Source organism: Sorex araneus, chromosome 1 (assembly GCF_027595985.1).
Source record: "Sorex araneus isolate mSorAra2 chromosome 1, mSorAra2.pri, whole genome shotgun sequence".
Classification (NCBI taxonomy): Eukaryota; Metazoa; Chordata; class Mammalia; order Eulipotyphla; family Soricidae; genus Sorex; species Sorex araneus.
In genome coordinates, this window is record NC_073302.1 from 12229453 (window position 1) to 12251454 (window position 22002).

The 22002-nt window shown below is 42.0% G+C and overlaps 1 protein-coding gene across 1 annotated transcript in view; it reads right to left on the minus strand.

Moving 5' to 3' along the window:
* Positions 1-2412: 2412 nt before the first annotated feature.
* The window catches only part of CNTRL (centriolin), a 90087-nt gene continuing 70497 nt past the window's right edge, over positions 2413-22002 (minus strand). Inside the window, 13 exon segments of the mRNA XM_055123706.1 lie at positions 2413-2808; positions 3492-3579; positions 4553-4759; positions 6564-6626; positions 6793-7059; positions 9811-9951; positions 10957-11162; positions 12463-12688; positions 13186-13374; positions 14649-14722; positions 16259-16416; positions 20196-20413; positions 20497-20612. Of these exon segments, the coding sequence (XP_054979681.1) occupies positions 3520-3579; positions 4553-4759; positions 6564-6626; positions 6793-7059; positions 9811-9951; positions 10957-11162; positions 12463-12688; positions 13186-13374; positions 14649-14722; positions 16259-16416; positions 20196-20413; positions 20497-20612 (1925 nt within the window). The 3' untranslated portion in view covers positions 2413-2808; positions 3492-3519.

Below are 22002 nucleotides of genomic sequence, written 5' to 3' on the forward strand. Positions count from 1 at the left end.
AATAGGAAAATTACAGAATGGGAAGTTTCAGTGGCTCAAAAGAAATTATCTGAAGAAATCAGAAGTCACCATTTGACAAACAGACCACATAATAGGCCAAGACTTTCTCTATTTCAGTTCTATAAGGAATGAGTACATTTCATGGTTAGAAATGACATGCAAATGGAAAGCTTGATTGATGAATCGTTTTTTAAATACAGTATTGTGAGGAGCAGACAGTGATATAATTTATTATTTGGGTCTCTGGGCCACACCTGCCAGTGCCCAGGTCTTACTGCTAACTCTGTTCTTAGGACTCAATCCTGATTGTGCTGGGGAACTGACCATATACTGCTCTGGAAATTGAACCAGGGTTGTTCAGTTGCAAGTTAAGTGCCTTACCCCCATACTATCTCCAGACCCTGGATACTGTAATTTCATAGTCAAGTGTGTGACAGGCTTATGGCAAAATAATTTTGGGGAATTTTATTTTAATTCAGAGGAAAGACAGTTGGTGATAATAGCCTAGCTCCTTATACAAACAAAAAGAATTCAACCTTTCAAAACATTGTTTTAAATTAAATTTCTTTATAATGTATTACCAGTAAATATTTGTATACCTATATTAAACGGCCAAAAGTTAGGCATGTGGTAGACACCCACAAACCACCTCCGGCTCAGCTATATAAGCTCAGAGCCTCCGTCCCTCTGGGAGGGCCCGGCAAGCTATTGACAGTATCCTGCCCGTATGGCAGAGCCTGGGAAACTACCCGTGATGTATTTGATACGCCAAAAACATAACAACGTGCTCCTCATGTTCTGGAGCAAGCAGACGCCATTGGGCTACACTAGCACGCAACAGGGATGTATGAAGACATTATTGGCGCCCGCTTGAGCAATCAATGAGGAACGGGGTGACAGTGACAGCAATTTGATCCTCTGAGTTACTCTTTGCCCTTGCCCCATGAAGAATCCCTTCTGATTAGTAATTGGTGTTTAGTATTTATGCACTAGACATTCCAGTAAAATGTTCAAACATTTTTTTTATGGATAATAAAGTAATAAAGTAAACTTTCATTTTTATATGGTAGTGGTCACATACTACTGGTTAGAAGCAGTAATTTCTTGGAAAAGATACCTTTGGAACCAGGTATTTATCTCAACTCCGTAATACCATGGTTTAGAGAACTTTCTTGCCCCCACATTCACTGTTTTAGGCGATTTAAAAAGAAAGGTGTGGTTCAACATACTCCCCTTAAATAGAAGATTTGATTCCTGTTTAGATAAAGATAAAAATAAGGATTCAGGTGGCAAGTAAAGAACTTTTATTCAGCCATGTTGGCAGAGTAAGAAATTTTACTCCTGTTGAAAAGACAATGCTTTCAAGTATCCCACTAACTGTAAAAAGAAAAGGTTAAGACCACCAAATCAATTTTTATTTTAGAAGTGGAAGCCTAGAATTTACTGATGGTAATTTTTATGTTACTTTATAATCCTTAATTTGGTGAAATTTTATTTTTTGGTTTTTGGGTCACACCTGGCGATGCACAGGGGTTACTCCTGGCTTTGCACTCAGGAATTACTCCTGGCGGTGCTCAGGGGACCATATGGGATGCTGGGATTTGAACCCGGGTCGGCCCCGTGCAAGGCAAACGCCCTACCTGCTATGCTATCACTCCAGCCCCATATTTGGTGAAATTTTATTTTATTTATTTATTTTTTTGCTTTTTGGGTCACACCCAGAGATGCTCAGGGGTTACTCCTGGCTTTGCACTCAGGAATTACTCCTGGCAGTGCTTGGGGGACCATATGGGATGCCGGGGATCGAACCCGGGTCGGCCGCGTGCAAGGCAAACGCCCTACCCGCTGTGCTATATCGCTCCGGCCCCTTGGTGAAATTTTAGATCTGGCCAAATAGTTTAGAAAATTTTAACTACAGTAGGTGGTAAAGGCTTATTGAGGATTACCCTGTGTTATTCTAGTAACTATTTTAAGAGTTGGGCAATCCAAAAGTTGTGTTGGGGGTCTTAACAGTTCTGGGGGAATATTTTTAAGGCAAATGTATTTCATATGTCACTTAACCCATGTGAATAATTTTCCCACATCAGCTGATAGTTGTTGGTATTCTTCTCATATACATATGGGTCGTGGACTAGTTCAAAATTAGTTCAAATTTTGAACTAAAGATTCAACAAAATATGAATTTACTGGGTAGGTACTCCAATGTAAAAAGCTCTAATTTTCTACCAAACTGCTTTTGTTGGAAGAATATCTGAAGTATAATAGTTTTTTAATTGCTGTTTCTCATTTCTCAGTGATGAAATGTACTGTGCATATTGTGTAATATGCTTTAGCCTTCAAAGAGAACCATTGTAAAAATTGTAATTTTCTTCTAGTTAACTTAAAAAATTCAATACTTTGTGAAATACAAAGTCTGACAACAGCCCCAAGTTTTATTTTCTTTTATTCTCATTTTCATAGGAAAATAGATTTTAAGCAAAATCCAAAATATTTTGACACCATATAATAAAGAGTACATTTTTCCTTTCTTGTAATCACAGGTTTTACCTGTTTATAGATTCAGATTTACAGTAAAATTAAGATTTAAAACCTCAGTCATCTAGGACATTAAACTGTATACAACTATTCCCATATGTACAAGTGGTTTCCAAAAATGGTTGCATTAATGGTAGAAGTGAAAGAAACTTGGAGTGGAGTTTTAGCATCTCAGTTCAATGGCTCTTGATAAAAACCAAGTGGCATTCCAATTACAAAGTCAGTGAGGTAGTGGAAGTGCTTATGTAGTTTCTCATCTGGCTGTCACTCTTCCTATGGCAAACAGAAAGAAAGGATGAATTCTATTAGTATAGACAGTTCTTAAGTGAGAGAACTAAGCAATGATATAGCTAATAAATATTGGTTAAAAAATATATCTGAGTACCTCTGGTTAAGAAAATGGGCCACACGAAGCCAAGGACATCGTGGGACTTTTATGATACAGGCCGGTACTTTTTGACATCTCCAGCTCCAAATGTTCAGATTTGAGGCTATTACACATAATATGCCCATATATTATGTAAATACCCATAAATCATGTATGCATAAAATTTTTTTTTGTGGGCAGTTGGCACCCGGCAATGTACTAGGCTTACTCCTGACTCTGCACTCAAAGGATCAACTCCTGACAGTGCTTGGAGAACCATATGGGGTGCCAGGAATTGAAATGGGCTCGACCACATGCAAGGCAAGTGCCCCACCTGCTATTCTAACACTCCAGTCCTATAAGACAATGTTTAGTGTCCATGTGGACCTATAATGCCCAGGACACCCTGTGTTGGGGATAGATTCCAGGATCTTCACGCTTGTTAGTCGTGCCCTACCAACCTATCTCCTCAGCTCCAGGTTTTATATATCCAACTATAAATTCAAAGAAAAAGTTAAAAGATGAATTTTTAAGACTGATTAAGATTTAAGCTCTTTCAATTAAAGTAACAGTGAAAACTGACATGTACCAAGTGAGCAGGAAGCAGGGAATGGCCATCAGTGTCGGTAACTGTCTGGTAGATGTAATGGACTTTGCAGAACCTGTTGGAAAGAGTTCTGAAGGGAGGCAGAATATTAAGCTCAGACCAGCCCCCTAGATCGAACCAGCTCAGGGTTTTAGCCCATTGGATTATGACCCAAATTCCAAAATATAACTGATCTTTCAACATAGTGTTGACCCCTGCACAGTTGAAAATCCATGGATAACTTCCAAATAAACCTTCATCCCCTACCCTGAACTTTAAAAGAAATGCCTACTTTTGACCTGAAACTTTTCTTGGAACCAATTGAGTAAAACACATTTTTCATTTACTATTCTCTGAGTGAAGTGGATATGCTGAGCAACCTCTCATTCACCCCCTCTTTTTCAAATTTTAACAATTTCATAAGGGGCAATTCCTATCTTCCAGGATGTAATAAAGACTAAATGAGAATATATGCAAATGTGTTTAGTACATACAGCAGGCACACAGCAGTATGTTACCTGTCTCTGGTAACACTTGCTACCATTCACCAATTCCATTAGTATGCTTCAAGTTCCTACTAAATGATAACTGACTGTATCTAAGATCAAATAAAAGTCTTCGTGAGATTTTGTTAATTGCTTTCTAAAATAAGCCCTGTGTTAAGAGGTCTGCATTCAAATATGACACTAAGGAAGAACAGCTGGCAGTCACAGGTTACCTCTAATAAAGACGAACAAACTAAAATTTGCCTCACAGGCCAAACGTAGTGTATTGACTTGAGTAGAAAATGAGGAATCTAGTAGTATAAGATAAATGGAATGAACTACCCTGGCAGATCTCACAGTCTCAAGTCTGTTCTTAGGCCATTCGTTTGTTTCTTTGGTACATATATCAATCAGTTGGTTCTAGTTTCCTGGGGGTCCATGAAAAGAAAAAAAATCTCATAAGTTCTCCAGAGACTGGAAAGTGGCATGTGTGTCCTGAGTCACCTCGAGATTATATTCCCCACAGCCTTCAAATCTCAAACTGTTTAGGTGGGACCCACTGTGAAGAGATTTTCTTACCTGGGTGGGCCCAAGGCGAGAGTCCTCTGCAATGCAAGTGTCCAGCTGAGACATACTGGTTGAGCGCGAGGAGTTTAGAGAGGTGCTGGTGACCAGTTCCCCTAGAGCATCCACTTGTCTCCTCAAGCTGTGCAAAGTGCCCTCTGTCTGCCGCTTCCCTTTGATTAACACCTCTGCCTGCTTGGACATACACTGGCGAAGTTGGGCCTAAAAGTGTTAAGGTAAAACTGAGGGTTTTACACGGATGCAAAGTGCCAGTCAGCAACTTCCTCATGTTTAACATTTCTTAGGCAAACAGCGCAAAGGTGAATATCCCTTCAAAATGATCTTGTCTTGAAAAAAAAAAAAAGTGGAACTATCAGAGGGTAACTGAGTGTGTGGAAACTGTTACTGTTCTGTATTTCATTAATAAGGCCTTTGACTCAGCCCAGTTTATGCTTCTTGTTTGGTGTTTGGCCTCATGAGGCAGTGCCCAGGGCTTTCTATTGGCTCTGCTCAGGGCCAATCCTCCAGCTGTTGCCTGGGAACCCTCTGTGATACTGGGAGTTAAGCTGGGGCTCGTGCTCCCCCCTCTCGTCCATCCTCAGTCTGTGCCTACTTCCCCGCTTTCCCCCTGGCTGGGCCACTGTCTGCCGCGGCACTGTGCGGCAGAACTTTCTGTCAAGATGGGAATGCTCTGGATCTGCTGCCTCCCACATAGCAGGAGGCATTAAGCTCTTGAGGTGACAGAAGAAATGAATTTTCAATCTGAATTAATCATAATTTTATATTTAAACGTACATGTGGCTGGAGGCTACTGGTTATCAGGGGCCTTCCCTCAAGACTCATGAGCCCCCTCTCAGCTGTTCTCCAAAAAGCATCATGCCTCTCTCCCTCTTCATTTTCTTTCCTTTTTTTAATTTTTGGATCACACCTGGTGATGCACAGGGGTCATTCCTGGCTCTGCACTCAGGAATTACCCCTGGCGGTGCTCAGGGGACCATATGGGATGCTGGAAATCGAACCCAGTTCGGCCGTGTGCAAGGCAAACACCATAACTGCTGTGCTATTGCTCCAGCCCCTCCCTTTTCATTTTCTTTTTTTATTTTATTTATTTATTTATTTTTTTTTTGCTTTTTTTGGGTCACACCTGGCGATGCACAGGGGTTACTCCTGGTTCTGCACTCAGGAATTACCCCTGGCGGTGCTCAGGGGACCATATGGGATGCTGGGATTTGAACCCGGGTCGGCTGCGTGCAAGGCAAACGCCCTACCCGCTGTGCTATCGCTCCAGCCCCCTCCCTTTTCATTTTCAACTCGTACCCAAACATACTCTGAATGCCACACTGACCACTAAATTCTAAACTCCAACTTGAGCTGCCGAGAGGTGGACCTCCTTTTCTGGGCATCTCACAAGGCCTTTCAAACTCCACATGTTTGGAGCTAAACAAGTTAATCTGACATCCACGCCTACTTTTCCAGGGTTCCCTGTCTCACTCAGTTATCATTCTGTGATCTATTGATTATCATCAATTTTCTTTCCAGTCCCAAACACTTAGATCCTGTCAGTGTTTGTTATGGCAAAACATAGGTTTAAAAAAAAAACAAACAATGAGGGCTTCCCGCCAGAATTCAGGGCTTTCTGTTGGTTTTCTCGTCTTTTTGTTTTTGGCGGTGGGAGGATCCACAAATGGTGATATGCAGGGGTTTCTCTTGGCTCTGCACTCAGGAAATCATACCTAACAGTGCTGGGGGCGGGGGAGGCCATATGGACTGATGGGGATCAAACCAGGTGTTGGCTGCATGCAAAGACAGGTGCTCTCCCCACTGTACTATATCCAGCCCCAGAATCCAGGGTTTCAAAGTTCCTACCACATGTCATCTATCAAGCGCTGTGAGTACTGTGACAGGGACTATGACCACAAGTGCTGTGATGAGGACTGTGACTGCAGGGAATAGGTGTAAAGACACAACTCCCCCCCCCCCCCCCCCCCCATGTGCCAAGTTTCTCAGACTGTTGTGAATGGGCAACCTTGAGTCGATCTTCACGGTGACGCAGTTTCTCTCGGAGCGCCTCTCCACGCCAGTGTTCATCCTTTTTTCCGAAGGAAAGGAAAGCACAGAGTCACACTGCAACACTCGGCAGCACCAGCCTTTCCGCCTACCCTTCCCTCCCAGGAGTCTGCTTTCTAGCTTCTCTGAGGAGGTGGGAACCAAGTGACCTTGCAGGAAGTCCAGAGAAGAGCAGGAGATATCCTTACCATTATGTGAGTCTGAGAGAAGTTCAGTTTTTCTTCAAAAGGTCTCTCATTCAGAGTGAATGGAAAGTTCTCTTTTAAGCTTTCCAGCCCTCCCTCTAGTTGTTCATTTCTTTCGAAAATAGCTTCCAGATCTGCAGGTAGTTCTGGAAGAAACTGGTTGAGATTCTTCAGGCTGGTTCTAATTTCATCTTTCACCTCACATTTCAGTGACCTCATGGCCTCGCTGATTTCCGTCTGTCTTCTCTCCAGATCTTTTTGGTTCGCCATCTAGAGAGGGAGAGGCAGTACTACTGGGTCCCGTCCGGGACATGCTGGCAATGGAATGGCTTGCTCGGTTGTGTATTTAAAGATCTGCAGTGTCAACTATTAGAACTGTAAAGAGTGGTCATTAACAACCACTCAAGTATCTGTAGGACAGTGAGAAAATGCTCTCGCTGGCAGTCTGACCAGACAATTTCTATTTAGGAAAGCACAGCGCCACTGTTCTGTGACCGTGTCAGTTCCCAGCAGTTAGAGCTGGATTTTGATTGTGTTTCCTGTAAGCTTTGCCAGTATGACTCAAGGCAAGTCAGTCACCTTCTGCTGGCTACTGCATGCACACAAGAAGATAATACTTTGCATTCAAAGGCGTGACAGCCAAGCGGGAATTTATATAAATCACCTAGTAAGTGACCTAACAAATGCCAGCATAGTCATTAGACCCCAAATATGACAAGGGCCATTTACTGAAATGGGTTATGAATAATCTAGAGTATAAATATTAATGCTGGAAAGGGTCTTAGAAATGAGCTTGTCAAATGCTTTCACTTTAGAGGCTCTGGGGGTGTGCAGGTCCAGAGACTAGCTTTGTAAACTGGTCTTGACCTTCAATGGGCTTTAGTTAAACTGCTTAAACATTGTAAAGAGTTGGCTGTAGATATAAAGCCAACAATTTCTTTTTTTTTTTTTTTGCTTTTTGGGTCACACCTGGCAATGCACAGGGGTTATTCCTGGCTCTACACTCAGGAATTACTCCTGGCGGTGCTCAGGGGACCATATGGGATTCTGGGATTCGAACCCGGGTCGGCCGCATGCAAGGCAAACGCCCTACCCGCTGTGCTATCACTCCAGCCCCAACAATTTCATAGGATTAACTTACATGTTAACATTTCACTAAAAATGAGGTAACAACATGGAAAAAGTTTGGTACCAGCGAAAGCTTTCTGAATGCGCAAAGACGGGAAATTAAAAACCAACCACGTAATGGCTCCAAGGTGTTTCTAGCAGCCCTTGTCCAGGGTGCATATCCGGGTGAAAAGAGATCGCGAGTGGAAAAAGTCCTGGGATAGAGCAAAATGGCTTCAACTGCCGGCCTACCCTGTGTACCAGGACTGGGTGTGGAAAGTAACTGCCGCCCACCACATGGTATGCGGGGTTCAGTCATGGGACTATTACAAATATTGATGCATAAATAATCTCATGTTTTTGATTTGTCATAGCAATCCATCCAAACATTCTCCTACTTGTACCTTTCTGCAGGTGTAAAATGTTGAAACCCTCTGGTCTCAAGGTTTATTTGGGTATTTAATTTTGGAGAACACTTTGAGGTAAAGATGGTAAGAGGTAGATCCTTTGAAAATTGCCCTCTACCTGGGAACAGCTTAGAGTTGTTAAGATTTTTAAAAACTGAACTGAAGGAGGTGTTTGTGTGTGTGAGAAAATAGAATTTTTTTCTTGGATCAGTGGGGTATGTGTATATATACATTCATAACATACATATATATGTGTGTGTGTATATATATATATATACATATATATACATATTTGTGTAAGAGAGACTGAGAGGGAAAACAAAAATTTTGTCTTGAGCTGAAGAGGTGTGTGTAAAACAAGAATGTGAGACATAGAAAACAAGTTTTGTTTTGTTTTTTTCGAACCAAAATGTGGTGTGTGTGTGTGTGTGTGTGTGTGTGTGTGTGTGTGTGTGTGTGTGTGTGTGTGTGTGTGTGTGTATGAGAGAGAAAACAAAATTTTTCTCCAGACGAGGTGGAGCAATGAGTGGGTGCCATAGAGTTCTGGGGTGCACAGAGGCTGATAGTGTTGCAAGGACCCACAGGCATGTCGGCTTAGTCCCCCCTTGATTTATATGACCTGCTTCCAGCTGAGAACACCAACAGTTTTCCCTCACTTTTTCCTTACTCAGGTTTGACTCCTAAGCATGTCTGAATGCTTTTAGCCTAAAACCTAACATTTCAACACAATTCTTTGGGACATGGTATGAATTTATGTTGAGGAAATGTCATTTTCCACAGCTAACACAGAAAGTTTGTTGAATTTAAGAAAAATTTAAAACTCTTTCCACTTGAAATTTTTCTCAGCTAATGCTTACTGGCACTTGGCTTTAATTTAATTTGTAATGAAAAGTCTTTAAAGTCTCTAATTTAAAAAACATATATAAAATTTTAGGGTCTCCCACTCCCAAGTGGTGCAGGAGGCAAAGGCCTGTGTTCTTGGCAATCTGGGCCAGCAGTACAGCACAGAGGCTCAAGGGTGCTTCCTGGGCCACCCTGGTGCTACCTAGTACCGGGGATCTCCAGGGTGACACCTGGTCATGCTTAGGGAGACCATTTGCCCTAACCATGGCATTGAATAGCCAGCCCCATAAAAATTATTTTAAAAATGTTTTTATTATATAAATGTTATAAATAATTTTAATTAAATGTGGTTCATCAGTTTGATAGGTTCATTAGATGAGTTTAATTCACAATTAATGGTAAATCACAATTATTTTGATTCTTCAGGATGGTTTGGGTGTGCCCGAGAGGTACATTTCCAGTCCAGAGCCAGACACTGTCAGTTCCTGGGAGGAATATTTGGGTGCAAAAGATTCAAAGAATACTTAGAACAAATACTTCTATCTTGTGGCAATGCAAATCTTTCTAAATTTTAAGACCAGAAAACACATTCTTGTGCTCAGTGATACTGCCCTGCAAGGAGTATCTGAGCCAAGACACCTGTCCACCTGGGGGGGGCACACACCTGTTTCTGGAGCTCTGAGTAGTCAAACTGCATCTGGCTGAGCTCCTTCATCAGGCGCCGTGCTCGCTCGTGGTTGTCCTGGGCCACCTGCTCGATAGTTGCCATTTCCTTCTGCATGCAGTTGTTCTCTTGCTTCTGTTCCTAGCAAGAGGATGCAAGGAAGGAGGAAAATGACTCTGGAGTCAATAGAGATGAGCACTGCTGGCTCATACGCTCACTAGTTGTGGTGTCATTTCTCATCTGGGCCTCACTTTCTCCACCTGTGAAATGGGGAGAACTGCCTGCCTTCCTCAGCAGTGGTCAGAGTCCGTGAGCCTGCAGTCGGCACCCTAGATCTGCAGCTTCATCTATGATAATCTCTACCAACACAGGGTGAAAATCTGGGCAAAAATAGACTACTTTTATAATCCCACTTTGACCTCTAGTGGGAAGGGTATCTATCGAACTTTGGGAAACCCAGATCTCTGCAAGGGGTCCCGAGGCCCAAAACAGGGTGTGAGAACTCTTCACTGGCTCTACCTGCCATAAATCCTTTCCTATTCACTTGAGTATCAAAGCACAGTATCAAACCAGTAATGTAGTTTTAAGAGGAATGCATTAAAGCCAAATTAGATGAAGAGGGTAGGAGTAGAAAAATCTGTGAGCACTGACTGTAACCACGCCAAACGTCTTTGGGCGCTTGCTTTCCCCACAGCTTCTTCCCCTCCGGGGACGTGTAAGCTGAGGCTCTGGAGCTCAGACACCGGTGCTGGCTGCTTACACTGAGGCCAGCAGAGCTCCTCCAGGCCGGCAGCCAGACTCACAAATGCTCCGCAAACAAATGGTGCCCATTCTACATTGAACAGCTGGGTTGGGAACCAGGTTGTCAGGAAGTTCTATTTTCCACACCCTTGCACAGCTGGGGTTAAACATTTATTGGAGTTTGTTTTTCGGTCACCCAGATATGCTCAGGGCTTACTTCTAGCTCTGCACTCAGCAATTACTGTATCTGGTGGTGCTCAGGAAAGCATATGGGCTTCCAGGGATCAAACCCGGGTCAGCTGCATGCAAGGCAAGTGCCTGACCGACTGTCGTATCTCTCTGACCCATGAAGTTAACATTTAAACTGAGTCTTTTCTCACAACAGCCAGGACAGAAGGAACTCACAAGAAGGTTTTTCTCCAGTTGGTTCCGTTGGATCTTAAGAGCTTCCTTCAGGGTAGCAACCTGATTCTCGGCTTTCTTCCTTTCTGTCAAGAACTGGTTCCGCAGCAGGCTGAAATCCGCCCTCATGGAGTCCATCTCTTTTTGGAGAGCCTGCAGTTCGCTTGACTTTTCCCGCAGCTGCTGCTCCCGTTCTGAAAGCTTTTGTTCTGAAAGGATCATTTTCAGTAGTTGTGCCAGAGGCGCTGGGCTGGCCGTGGGCCAATCATACAACAGGCAGCCACCCACTCAACCCTTCCCTCCATCACTGCACTTCCCAGGGGTTCCAGAGGGCCTGGTTCCAAAATGACAGGCAGTTGTCTCGCTCCTTCCAAATGGACCAAAGAGATCTTTGAGCTCTAATTCTGAGGTGGTGGGAACATGGAACAGACCACTGAAATGTTTTCATGAAATGGTCAAGGGAAACACAGCAGTATCCCTTCTTTCACAGGGTTGAAGGGTTGAAGGGTGGCGAAAGAATCCCAGTGCAGGGCAGCCCTGTGCTCTGTTTTAATCAACAAGGACTTATCTCCCAGGAGGTCAAAGGGCAGCATGCCTGCTAACACTGTACATTGTGAGGACTCAGCTGAAAATGTCTTTTTTACTGGTATCTTTAGATTATTTACTGCCAGATTTAGGTTCTCATACCCCTGGAATGGTCAGACTCAGAGCACTTGTAATACTTTCATGTTCTTTCCCTTTTAGGGGGTGAGAGTCAGGAGGAGTTGGGTCACACCTGGTGGTACCCAAGGGACTACTATGCAATGTTTGGAACTGAATCAAGTTCAGGTGCATGCAAACTGAACACCTTAACCTCTGTACTATCTCTTTAAAAGTTTCATTTTCGTTAAAAAAAAAAAAAAGAAGTTGGGTCTGTACATATCAAGAAGCTCCAGAGAAGTGAGTTTACTTAGGGAAACAATGTTTTTCTGAGCATTAGTAAACCCTGAAGCCTAAGAAAAGAATTTACTAGCATGACAATAGTTATTTTCCTAGATTCCCACATTATCTTCTAAAGCTCAAGAGAAAACAAAGAGAGCCAAAGTCAAATACCTATGCTTTGGCACCATTTGGTATGTCAAATTTGAACAGAAGGGGACCGTTGTCTTGTTTTTCTGGCAAGCTAAGATGAAATGACTCATCATTCCAAAGCTCAGAAATAAGATACTTTATGGCAAGCCTTGCAAGGACCTTTTGCACTTCTCTGCCTTAGTGTCTGCCTTTCCGGAGAGAATGTTCTTAAAGGCAATGCCGTCAAGTAGAGAGGGCCTCCAGTCTAAGCTCAGATCCCATCTCCACACAGACAGTGGCCCTGGTTTTTCTGAGTCTGCTGCCTCATCTCTCCCAGGGTGAGGAGGAAGAGATGAAGGAGTGTACTTCCTGCTCCTTCCTGGACTGTTCCAGGATCTGGTTTTCTTTACAGTGGAGCCCCCTCTCCAGCCCGCCAGTGCTTTGTGCCAGAATACGTACTGGTTTTGCAGAGTGACTTCTCCAGGGTTTCACCCCACTTTTCCTCCCCCTGCAGAACCTTGACACGCTTCTCAGCCGCCACTGCTTTTGTGATTGCTTGATCCAATTTGTCTTTCTGGTCTTTTAACTCCTTTTCCAGCTGGAGCTGCTGCTCCTTCAGTGTTGCTTTACTGTCTTGGAGGTTTTTTTCTTCACTTTCTCTCTCTCTCTGGAGTCTCTGCAGCATCTTATGAGAGAAAAACCGTAATTAGTTGTAAAATAATCGTGTTCCAGCTGAGGTAACCTTATGGGCACTGGAGACATCTAGCTCAATGGAAAGTTTATAACTGCCCATGCTGGCAGAGAGTGAGTCCCCAAACAAAGGCGATGAAACAGGAACTGGAAAACTATTTGGCTGGCATAGGAGGAGAGAATTCAAACAGCAAATGGTATGTGGCCATCCATGTTTTCTTGTTTTCTCAGAAGGCAAATGAAGTGTCTATGAGAGACACTGTCTAGGGTGAAAGTGGGCTGTGCTAGACAGGAGCAGCTGCCTTGGAGACTCCTTGCAGAATCAATAGTTGCTGATCTTGGGGTTCACAAATATTAGTACCAGAGGGTCAAAGAGTTGGTGTCAATTTCCTCCTGGTTACCCAGGGTGAGGTAAGGGACATTCGTCCTCTGGGGGATAGTTTAGAGCAGCTTCCCGCCAGGGGACAGAGCTCACAAAGCCATGCCTAGTACCATTTCCTGTTCATCGAGCTTGGCCTTATTTTTCTCAATTTCCTTCTGAAGCACTTGAAGCTGCTGTTGTTTTGTCTCCCCTTCTTTCTGGCAGTCTTCAACCTTCTTCTTCCACTCGCTGAGGCCTTTCTGGAGCCCGCTCTGCTCACCGAGCAGGAGATCTTTATGCTTGGTGGTGTGGAGTAGATCCTTCAGATAAGAGAACAATGGAAAGTACTCAGAAAGCGCCATCTGCTAGAGATAGCTAGTGTTGTGCTGGTAGAGACTGAGTCTGACAAAATGAGAATAAAGGCTCTGTATTATTTATTATCTCAACAAACATATACAAGTACTAAAAGCTCAATCAATGCCTTTCCTTTTTAAAGTATATATAAAAAAATAAGATGATAGTGTGAAAAACCGTAATAGGTCAGTCGGGTCCTCAGAACTTTAGTTACTTCATTGAGGTGGAAATTAACACCATCAATCTCACAGGATTACTAAGAAGATTAAGAAAAGTTGAGAAGTCTTAATTCCTATGGAAAATAAACCAAGGTTAGACTTTTGTTATTATTCTAAATATCTATACAGACTGGAAAAATTCAGAAAACAAGAAATATACTTCTTTAGAGAGCCCAAATGAATCATATTTGAGAAATTATCCTATTTACAGTAAATTCATAGGAACCTGCATGAAATCTTTTAAAGCTTAGAATATTTTGATATATAGATATCTATCTATCTGATATATAAATCTAGAAACAATATATATTATACAAAAATCTAGAAACAGAATCCTAAAGGTAGAAGGTAGAAAATATGGGCATTTAATCCATTTTAATTCACTTCTAATTAACAGAGTGGAAACTGAGGCCCAGAACTTGTATAAAATTCTTTGGAATTCAAATTAGAACACTATTCTCACAGGACAACATTGTGCAGATCATGAGAAGTACAAGCGTCAGTTCTATTCAACCTCTGATAAGATGGAGCATCACTGGCTGCTCTGCAGCTCAATGGGCGAGCCTGGCCTCGGGAAGGCTCTGGGGAGAGCTCAGGGACGGCGCCTGCAGTGTCTGTAGCCCAGAGGGCACTCTGCTCTAACCATGACCGTACTTGTTAGTTTTGAGTAAAATGCTGTCTAAACAGTGGTTTAGTAAATTGTTTTTACTGTTGGTTAAAGTAAGAAAACCAGAGCTATGCTTCAAAAGTTGTTTTTGCTGTTGTATGGGTCACACGTGGAGGTGCTCAGGGCTCCCGAACCACGCCTACTTATGGGGCCCTGCTCTGCCGGGAATGGAACCCAGTGATACGCACACTACCTAGCTCTTGTCGTCCTGGTGTGGAGTTTTTGTATGGATGGTGCTTGTATTTTATCAATGGCAGATACGCTGATGGGACAAGGAACCACTGGATTGATTTGTTATTTCAACAATTATCTGCATGTCTTCAGAATATCAGTAAATTACATTTGTTCAGCTTACCTGTTTTGCTAGGTTCAAATGGTCCTGAACATCAACTAATTTCTCCTGCAGTGAGTTTATGGCTTCTCGTTTTTCTAAATAACATTCACATAAAATAAGAAACACAATTATATAACTCTCAACATGCCAAGAAGTAGGGTAAATTTCTCAAATATACATACCTAGGTATATTCTTTGAGTTTAGAGTTCAGTTTTTTAAAGACATCCAAATTCAAATTCTAACAGCGAATAAAATAATAGGCAATACCCAGTGCTGGTGAGAAGCATGTTTATAAATAAATTACCTTCTACACTGTCAGTAAAAGAATGCAAATTTGGTATAACTTTTTTTTTTTTTTTTTTGGTTTTTGGGTCACACCTGGCGATGCACAGGGGTTACTCCTGGCTCTGCACTCAGGAATTACTCCTGGCAGTGCTCAGGGGACCATATGGGATGCTGGGATTTGAACCCGGGATGGCCGCGTGCAAGGCAAACGCCCTACCCGCTATGCTATCACTCCAGCCCCAAATTTGGTATAACTTTTAAGGAAGACAACTTGTGAATAAATTTTCTGTCTATACTGGTTTTGTCACTGAAGAGCTGCATGAGTGTGAGATACACACCTCTCACTTAAGCAAGTTACAGAAAACTTAGCTGAAGTTGTCTAATATGTAAACAGGTGAAATACTAGTTTCCATTTCATAAAACTATGATAAGGACATGATGATAAATATATAAAAATCTTTCATCATGCTTCAGAGCATGTGTTCAGCACGTTATTAGCTAGAGTTTAGAGTTTAAAATAAGCAATTATCAATTACGAATATTTATGAAGATGTTACTTGTATCTTTTTTTTTCTAGAGCATATACAGGGGCTAGAAAGATAATACAGAGGGTAAGGCACTTGCTCTCCAATGCGATCCCTGGCACCACTATGGTCCTCTGATCACCTCCAGAAGTGATCTATGAGTGCAGAGCCAAGAATAAGCTCTGAGCACAGTTGGATGTGGCCCCCCAAACAAACAACAACAAAAGAATACACACCCACCCTAAAAACTGGAAGGATAGTCACTAAATTGAAGAATATTCACAGGTAAGAATGAGCTATGAGTCAGGATAATTATGATTTTGACTTCTTTCTGCTATTTTTACACTGTTATCTAAAGAATACAAATGGTTATAAAGCTATTTTTGAGATAAAATTTACTGAGCTAGCTCTGTTAACTCACACCACATATTTGACCTACTTAAAGTATATAAGACAGTGGCTTTTACTCTATTTACAGAGTTGTGTAACCATCAACAAAATCTAATTTGGGAACTCTAATAAAGCAACCAATGCACAGAAGTGTTTCTGTAAAGAGAAATCTGAACAACTAGTTAAACAAAGACGAAGGGCTGGGGGAGACAGCGCACAGGACTAGTGCACATACTTAGTATGCAGAGGGTCTTGAGTTTGACCCCCAGCTGTGTGATCTCCAAAGCATAACTGGGAAACCCCTACAGCAAAACCCCAACACACATACACACACACACACACACACGCGCGCGCGCGCGCGCGCGCGCGCGCCCCCCACAAAGACTGCCCAGAGGAGATGAGTCACAGTTCTGCAGAGTGCTGCTGCCTACCTTGCAGCTCCTGCTGCATTGCTGCCATGTCTCTGTGTAGTGAGATCTTGTTTCTGTTGAGTTGGTCTAGTTCTTGCTGCAGTTTTCTGGCATCCGACTTTAACTTCTCTAAGTTTGACTGCTCCATTTTGTTGTTCTCTTCTGTTGCTGCTAAAATCCTACCACACAGGCAGAGAACAAGTCAGAGTTAATAGAAGATAAATGGTATAAAAAAGTACATGAGACAACTGAAGAAGTGTTAGATTTTTCACAATGTCACAATTGTTGGATATTAACCCTAAGTGTTCATCAGTGAATTCCCCCTTTTCTTCCTCCCAGAGAAGCTTACAGTGCTCCTGTGAGGACCTGTAATCCCCTGAGTTCATTTTTAACCTTTCCTTTGTGTTTTACCTCTCACTGTCACAATACCCCAAGTCAGTCTTGGTTACTTATAAGTCAAAACTTTCTGGTAACTCTGGACTTTGTATTTGTAGTGAATTATCTGCTTTTCTATTTCCCCTATAGCTTTTCATATTTTACTATAGAGCAATGTTGTTTTTTTGCTTAAACACAGAAAGACCATTAATGCTATGCTCCTAATATTTGGAGTGATTGACTCTGAAATATATCTGCTCCCAGGCATCCGTCATAATTACTCGACTCAGGCTTTGGTTGCTGTAAGTTCTACCACCCCACCAAGGGGACCGGGACAAGTAGTGAAGCTACCCTGGCATTGAAATGGGATAGCCTAGAAAGCCTGACAGCACGGTCTTTATGCAAGTCATTATGACTTAAGAGACCGGACCCCTACAGGGAAAGACAAGCTGAACAATGCTGAGGACTTAGTCTGGGATTTACGATAAAAGGCCTGTATGCCCTAGGAGCTCAGAGAACTAAATTTTGGGATCTTTATCTCTTACTGTGATTATCCAAATAACTGCAAGTACTGATAAGAAGTAAGCTTAATTGTTAAACATATACAACTAGAGGGAAAGAGAAAAGCAATATAGATGTCCCTGGGAGACAGTGCCTCTTTGGGCTAATCTCCCCAAGAGAATTGCCGGAACAGAACGCTTTACCTCTGTAAATGATCAATCACACCTATGTGCAGTCCTACAGCTTAAATCCCTTCAGATGTCCTTTAAGTATATTAATAGTCTGCATTAAATGGGCCATTTTTACCATTTATCCATGGTCCCCGTTTTTCTCTTTACTTTGGAGACTGGTGAGGTGGCTCTCGGCCATCAAATGCATGTGTCGTGTACACGCCCACTTTTTCAAATCCAACAATAAAGACTGAGTGACAAACATTAAACTCATCAAATCTTCATTTCAAATGAAATCTTATTTTTAATTTAACAAATATATTTTTAAGAACGAAGTGGGACCAGAGCAACAGTAGAGTGGGTAAGGCTGAGGCTGATCCAGGCTGAGTGGTAGGGTGTGCACATCTTTTAGTTGTGGTGCTTATTGCACACGTGGCTCCAGTGTGGCCGGAGATGGCTGGTGGAGCCAGGGATGGCAGAGAGCAGAGCTGCCAGGCCTGTGCGAGATGAATCTGATGGCACTGGCATGTAAACTCATGGTGATTGGTTTGCAAGTTATGTTTCTGGAGTCACTTAGCTATTCCTCTAGCCTCCAGGAGCAAAAAATTTGAAATTTGTACAAAGGACAATTTTATCCACTTACTGTTTCATATGTCATGTCTTTGAGTTCTACATAAGAAATTTTAGCCTGATTCATCTAAATGAATCAGGCTAAAGAGTTTCTCTTTTGTTTTCTCCGAAAAATTTAACATTTAGGGTTTACATTAATTTTTATGGTTCATTTGTGTATGTGTGTGTGCGCATGTGTGAAGCAGTAGTTTTATTGAAATTTACTTATAAAGATAAGAGAGGAGAGAAGGAGAGGAAGTATGTTTTCAAGGGAGAACATGGGCTTGAAGAGTAAAATTTGGGGGGGGTTGGGCTGGGGACACACTTAGTGGTGCTCAGGGCTTACACTCTGCACTCAGGGATCGCTCCTGGCTGGCTCAAGGGACTATATGAGGTGCCAAAGGCTGAACCAGGATTTGCTGTGCGCAGGACAATTGCCCTATCCTCTGTACTATCACTCTAGTCCTTGACTGAACTTCTGAAAACTATGATATAGAAAGAGGTTCATGTCTTTTATTTTGCATATACAACCATTAGAGTGATTTTTAAAATTATAGCAATTTAATTACTGTAGCTCTATAGTAAGTCTTTAAATCATAATTATAGACTTTTTTCTCTCTTTTTTCTTTTTTTATTTATTTTTTTGCTTTTTGGGTCACACCCAGCGATGTTCAGGGGTTACTCCTGGCTCTGCACTCAGGAATTACTCCTGGTGGTGCTTGGGGAACCTTATAGGATGCCAGGGATCGAACCCGGGTCGGCTGTGTGCAAGGCAAACGCCCTACCTGCTGTGCTATTGCTCCGGCCCCGACTTTTTTCTTTTTTGAAGTTGTTTTGTTGTCATAGCTAAAAATGGTTAGAATCTACTTAGGCCCTTTGTGTTTTTATATAAATTTTAGACTCAGATGTCAATTTCTATTAAAAAACCTGCTGTATTCTGATTTTTATTGCCTTGAATCAACAAGTCAATCTAAGAATTGAATGTTGACACTGTCTATCTATCTCCAAACAAGGGTTCTTCTCTTTTATTGGAGTATAATCTTCACGGGGCTCGAGACAGTGCAGCTGTTGAACACAGGCCTCACATACCTGTATGAAGCCCTGGGTTGCCTCTCTCTCCAAATAAGTCTGTCTTTTGATAAGGGACCAGTATGACAATAATAGAAATGATAACTCTGGACAAAAGCTGAGTGCTGAACGTAGGTAGAGGGATGTACATGATAACATTTCAGTATTTGTATTGTAAATCTTAATGCCCAAAAATAAGGTGGGGGGAGAGAGGGGGAGAGAGGGGGGGAGAGGGGGGAGAGTAGGAGAGTGGGGGAGAAGGGGGAGAGAAAGAGAGAGAGAAGAGGTGGAGGAGAGAGAAAGAGAGAGGGAGAGAGAAGGAGGGAGAGAGAGGGAAAGAAGGGAGAGAAGAGGAGGAAAGAGAGGGATGGAGAGAGGGAGGAAGAAAGGGAGGAAGGAAGGGAAGAGAGAGGGAGGGAAGGAAAGTGCCTGGCACAAAGGCAGACAGGGAGGGAGTGGGAAACTGGGGACATTGGTGGTGGAAAAAGAGATGGGTGTTGGAACATTATATGAAAATCACGAACAACCTTCTATCTGTGTGTCTCACTGATTCAATAATTTTTTTTTTTTATAAAAAGTCTATCTTTCAGGAAACATGCATTATTTTACTTAAAAAAAAAAAAAACAACCAACAGGTCATTTAAAGCAAGTGCTTTGTGGGTGGGTGGGGAGTAGGTAGTCCTAGATGTGGGCTCAGTGTTGGAGTTCTATCCCCACCAAATACCATTTCAGGCACTGATCGATGGTGGAACAAGTGTGTGAGCAGTGGTTTTTCCATGCCAAGTATGTACACACACTCAACCTAATGTGTGCCAGCACCGCAACTAAGTGTGCAACCCAAGATACCACAAAATCACCGTGAAGGCATGGGAATAGAAAAAGCTGCTTTTAGGGAAGAAACCAAAAGACATTTCATCTTAAAATGCTATTCATGAATTGCATTATGATACTGAGCTTGTGAAACAATTTTTTCCTTTTCAATTTCAATTTTTTAGTTTAGTTTTTTTTTTTTGTTTGTTTGTTTGAACCACACCTGGCAGTGTTCAGGGATTACTCCTGGATCTGAGCTTAGGGATCACTCCTGGAGGGGCTCAGAGGACCACACAGGAACAAGGCAAGCACCGTACCTGCTACACTATATCTCTCTGTCCCCCAATTCAATTTTTTAAATAGTTTGTTATAATGCCTTAGCTTTCAGTAAACGATGCTACAAGTTTGCTTGGTTTTGTTCTCACCGTTTGGTGTGTGCCAACTTCTTTTCCCAGCTGTCACATTTCTCTTTAAGATCTCCCTTCTGTTTGCTCAAAGACTCAATACATGATTGTAATGCTTGGGTCTCAGCAGATACTTTCTCTATTTCCCGTTTGTCCCTCTCGAGGAGCTGCTTCTGCCATTCAATTTCCCCTTTCTGTTCCAGGGCTGTCTGTTGCAAATTTTCCAAGTCTAGTTTCTCCTAAAATAGATTGAAAGAAGACATAAACATGCTAAAAGAGAAAGACTGCAGCTTCTTAGAGGTAAAGTAATTTTGTTTCTTACCTCCAGCATTTTAACATGGATCTTCTCCAATTCAGTTAACTTCTGGTCATGCTGTAGCTTTAAACTTTGCAGCTCACTATTTTCAAGTTGCAACATATCCAGAATATTCTTTAGTTCTAACAGAAACAAATCATGGCCCATGTTATTAAATGAACTTGAGAGACATTTATAAAATGCTACTGATAAACAATATTCGTGAAAAAAGTAAAAATTTGAATAAAGGAGATAAATTATATCTAAGACCCCAGGGTCTATCCTGGTGATACACAGCCCAGTAGTATGGCCTTGAAGGTAGAGTGCTTGGGCCTAGAGATGTGGAGATGTGCTGTAAGCTGAGCCCAGCTATGCTAGGGGAGAGGTGAGTGATACCTGGTGGTGTTCAGGAAGCCACATAGGCCAGTGATGAAACTCAGGGCCTTTAGCATACACAGCATGTGCTCCAGCTCTGTGAGTTACCCTCTCTAGTCCCTAACTATATTTCCTATGTTATATTTTCTATATTTCTATATAGATTATAAAAATATTTTTTATATTTCTATAGAGACTGGAGCGATAGCACAGCGGGTAGGGCGTTTGCCTTGCATGCGGCCAACCTGGGTTTGATTCCTCTGTCCCTCACAGAGAACCCGGCAAGCTACCGATAGTATCCTGCCCACACAGCAGAGCCTGGCAAGCTACCCGTGGTGTATTTGATATGCCAAAAACAGTAACAACAAGTCTCTGTTGTTGTTGATGCCCACTTGAGCAAATTGATGAACAACGGGATGACAGTGCAGTGAATATTTCTATATAGATTAGAAAAACAATCTTTATGGGGCTGGAGAGAGAGTATAGTGGTAAGGCACTTGCTTTGCCTGCAGCCAACCTGAGTCTGATCCCCAGCGTTCTGCAAGGTCTTCTGAGCCCCACCAAGAGTGATCCCTGAGCACAAAGCCCAGAGTAAGCCCTGAGCTCTGCTGGGTGTGACCCACACACAAAACCAAAATATTCTTTATAAGAACTGTACAATTGACTTGTATATTTTGTTTCAACTATTTAATATTTAACAATGATCTATCTAGTACCAAAGCATTTACCTCACCTGAAAGAATAAATGATGTGCATTTATATGAATAAAGATGAAATGAAATATGAAAATCTTTAAAACATATGAACTGAGATATATTTTTAACACTTTTACCTTTTGAAATAGGAATTTTTGATTAGTAAGTTTTAGGATAATAAAAACATTTGCTTACTTTGGGAAGGGGGATGAAAATTCCTTATTATACCAGAATCCAAAGATTTGTTACTGCAAAAGCATTTTGATATATTTTCTTCCCGAAGTTGAAGCAGGGTTGAAATGGGGTCAAAGGGATACATAATATCCCTTAGCACTATCTCTCTGGCCCCGGTTTTTACCAACTTTTTCACTCTTCTTATGAGAGTTTTTATGTCATTAAATGTTAAAAATATAGGTTTGGGGCTGGAGAGATAGTACAAGGCAAGTGGGCAGGGCATTTGCCT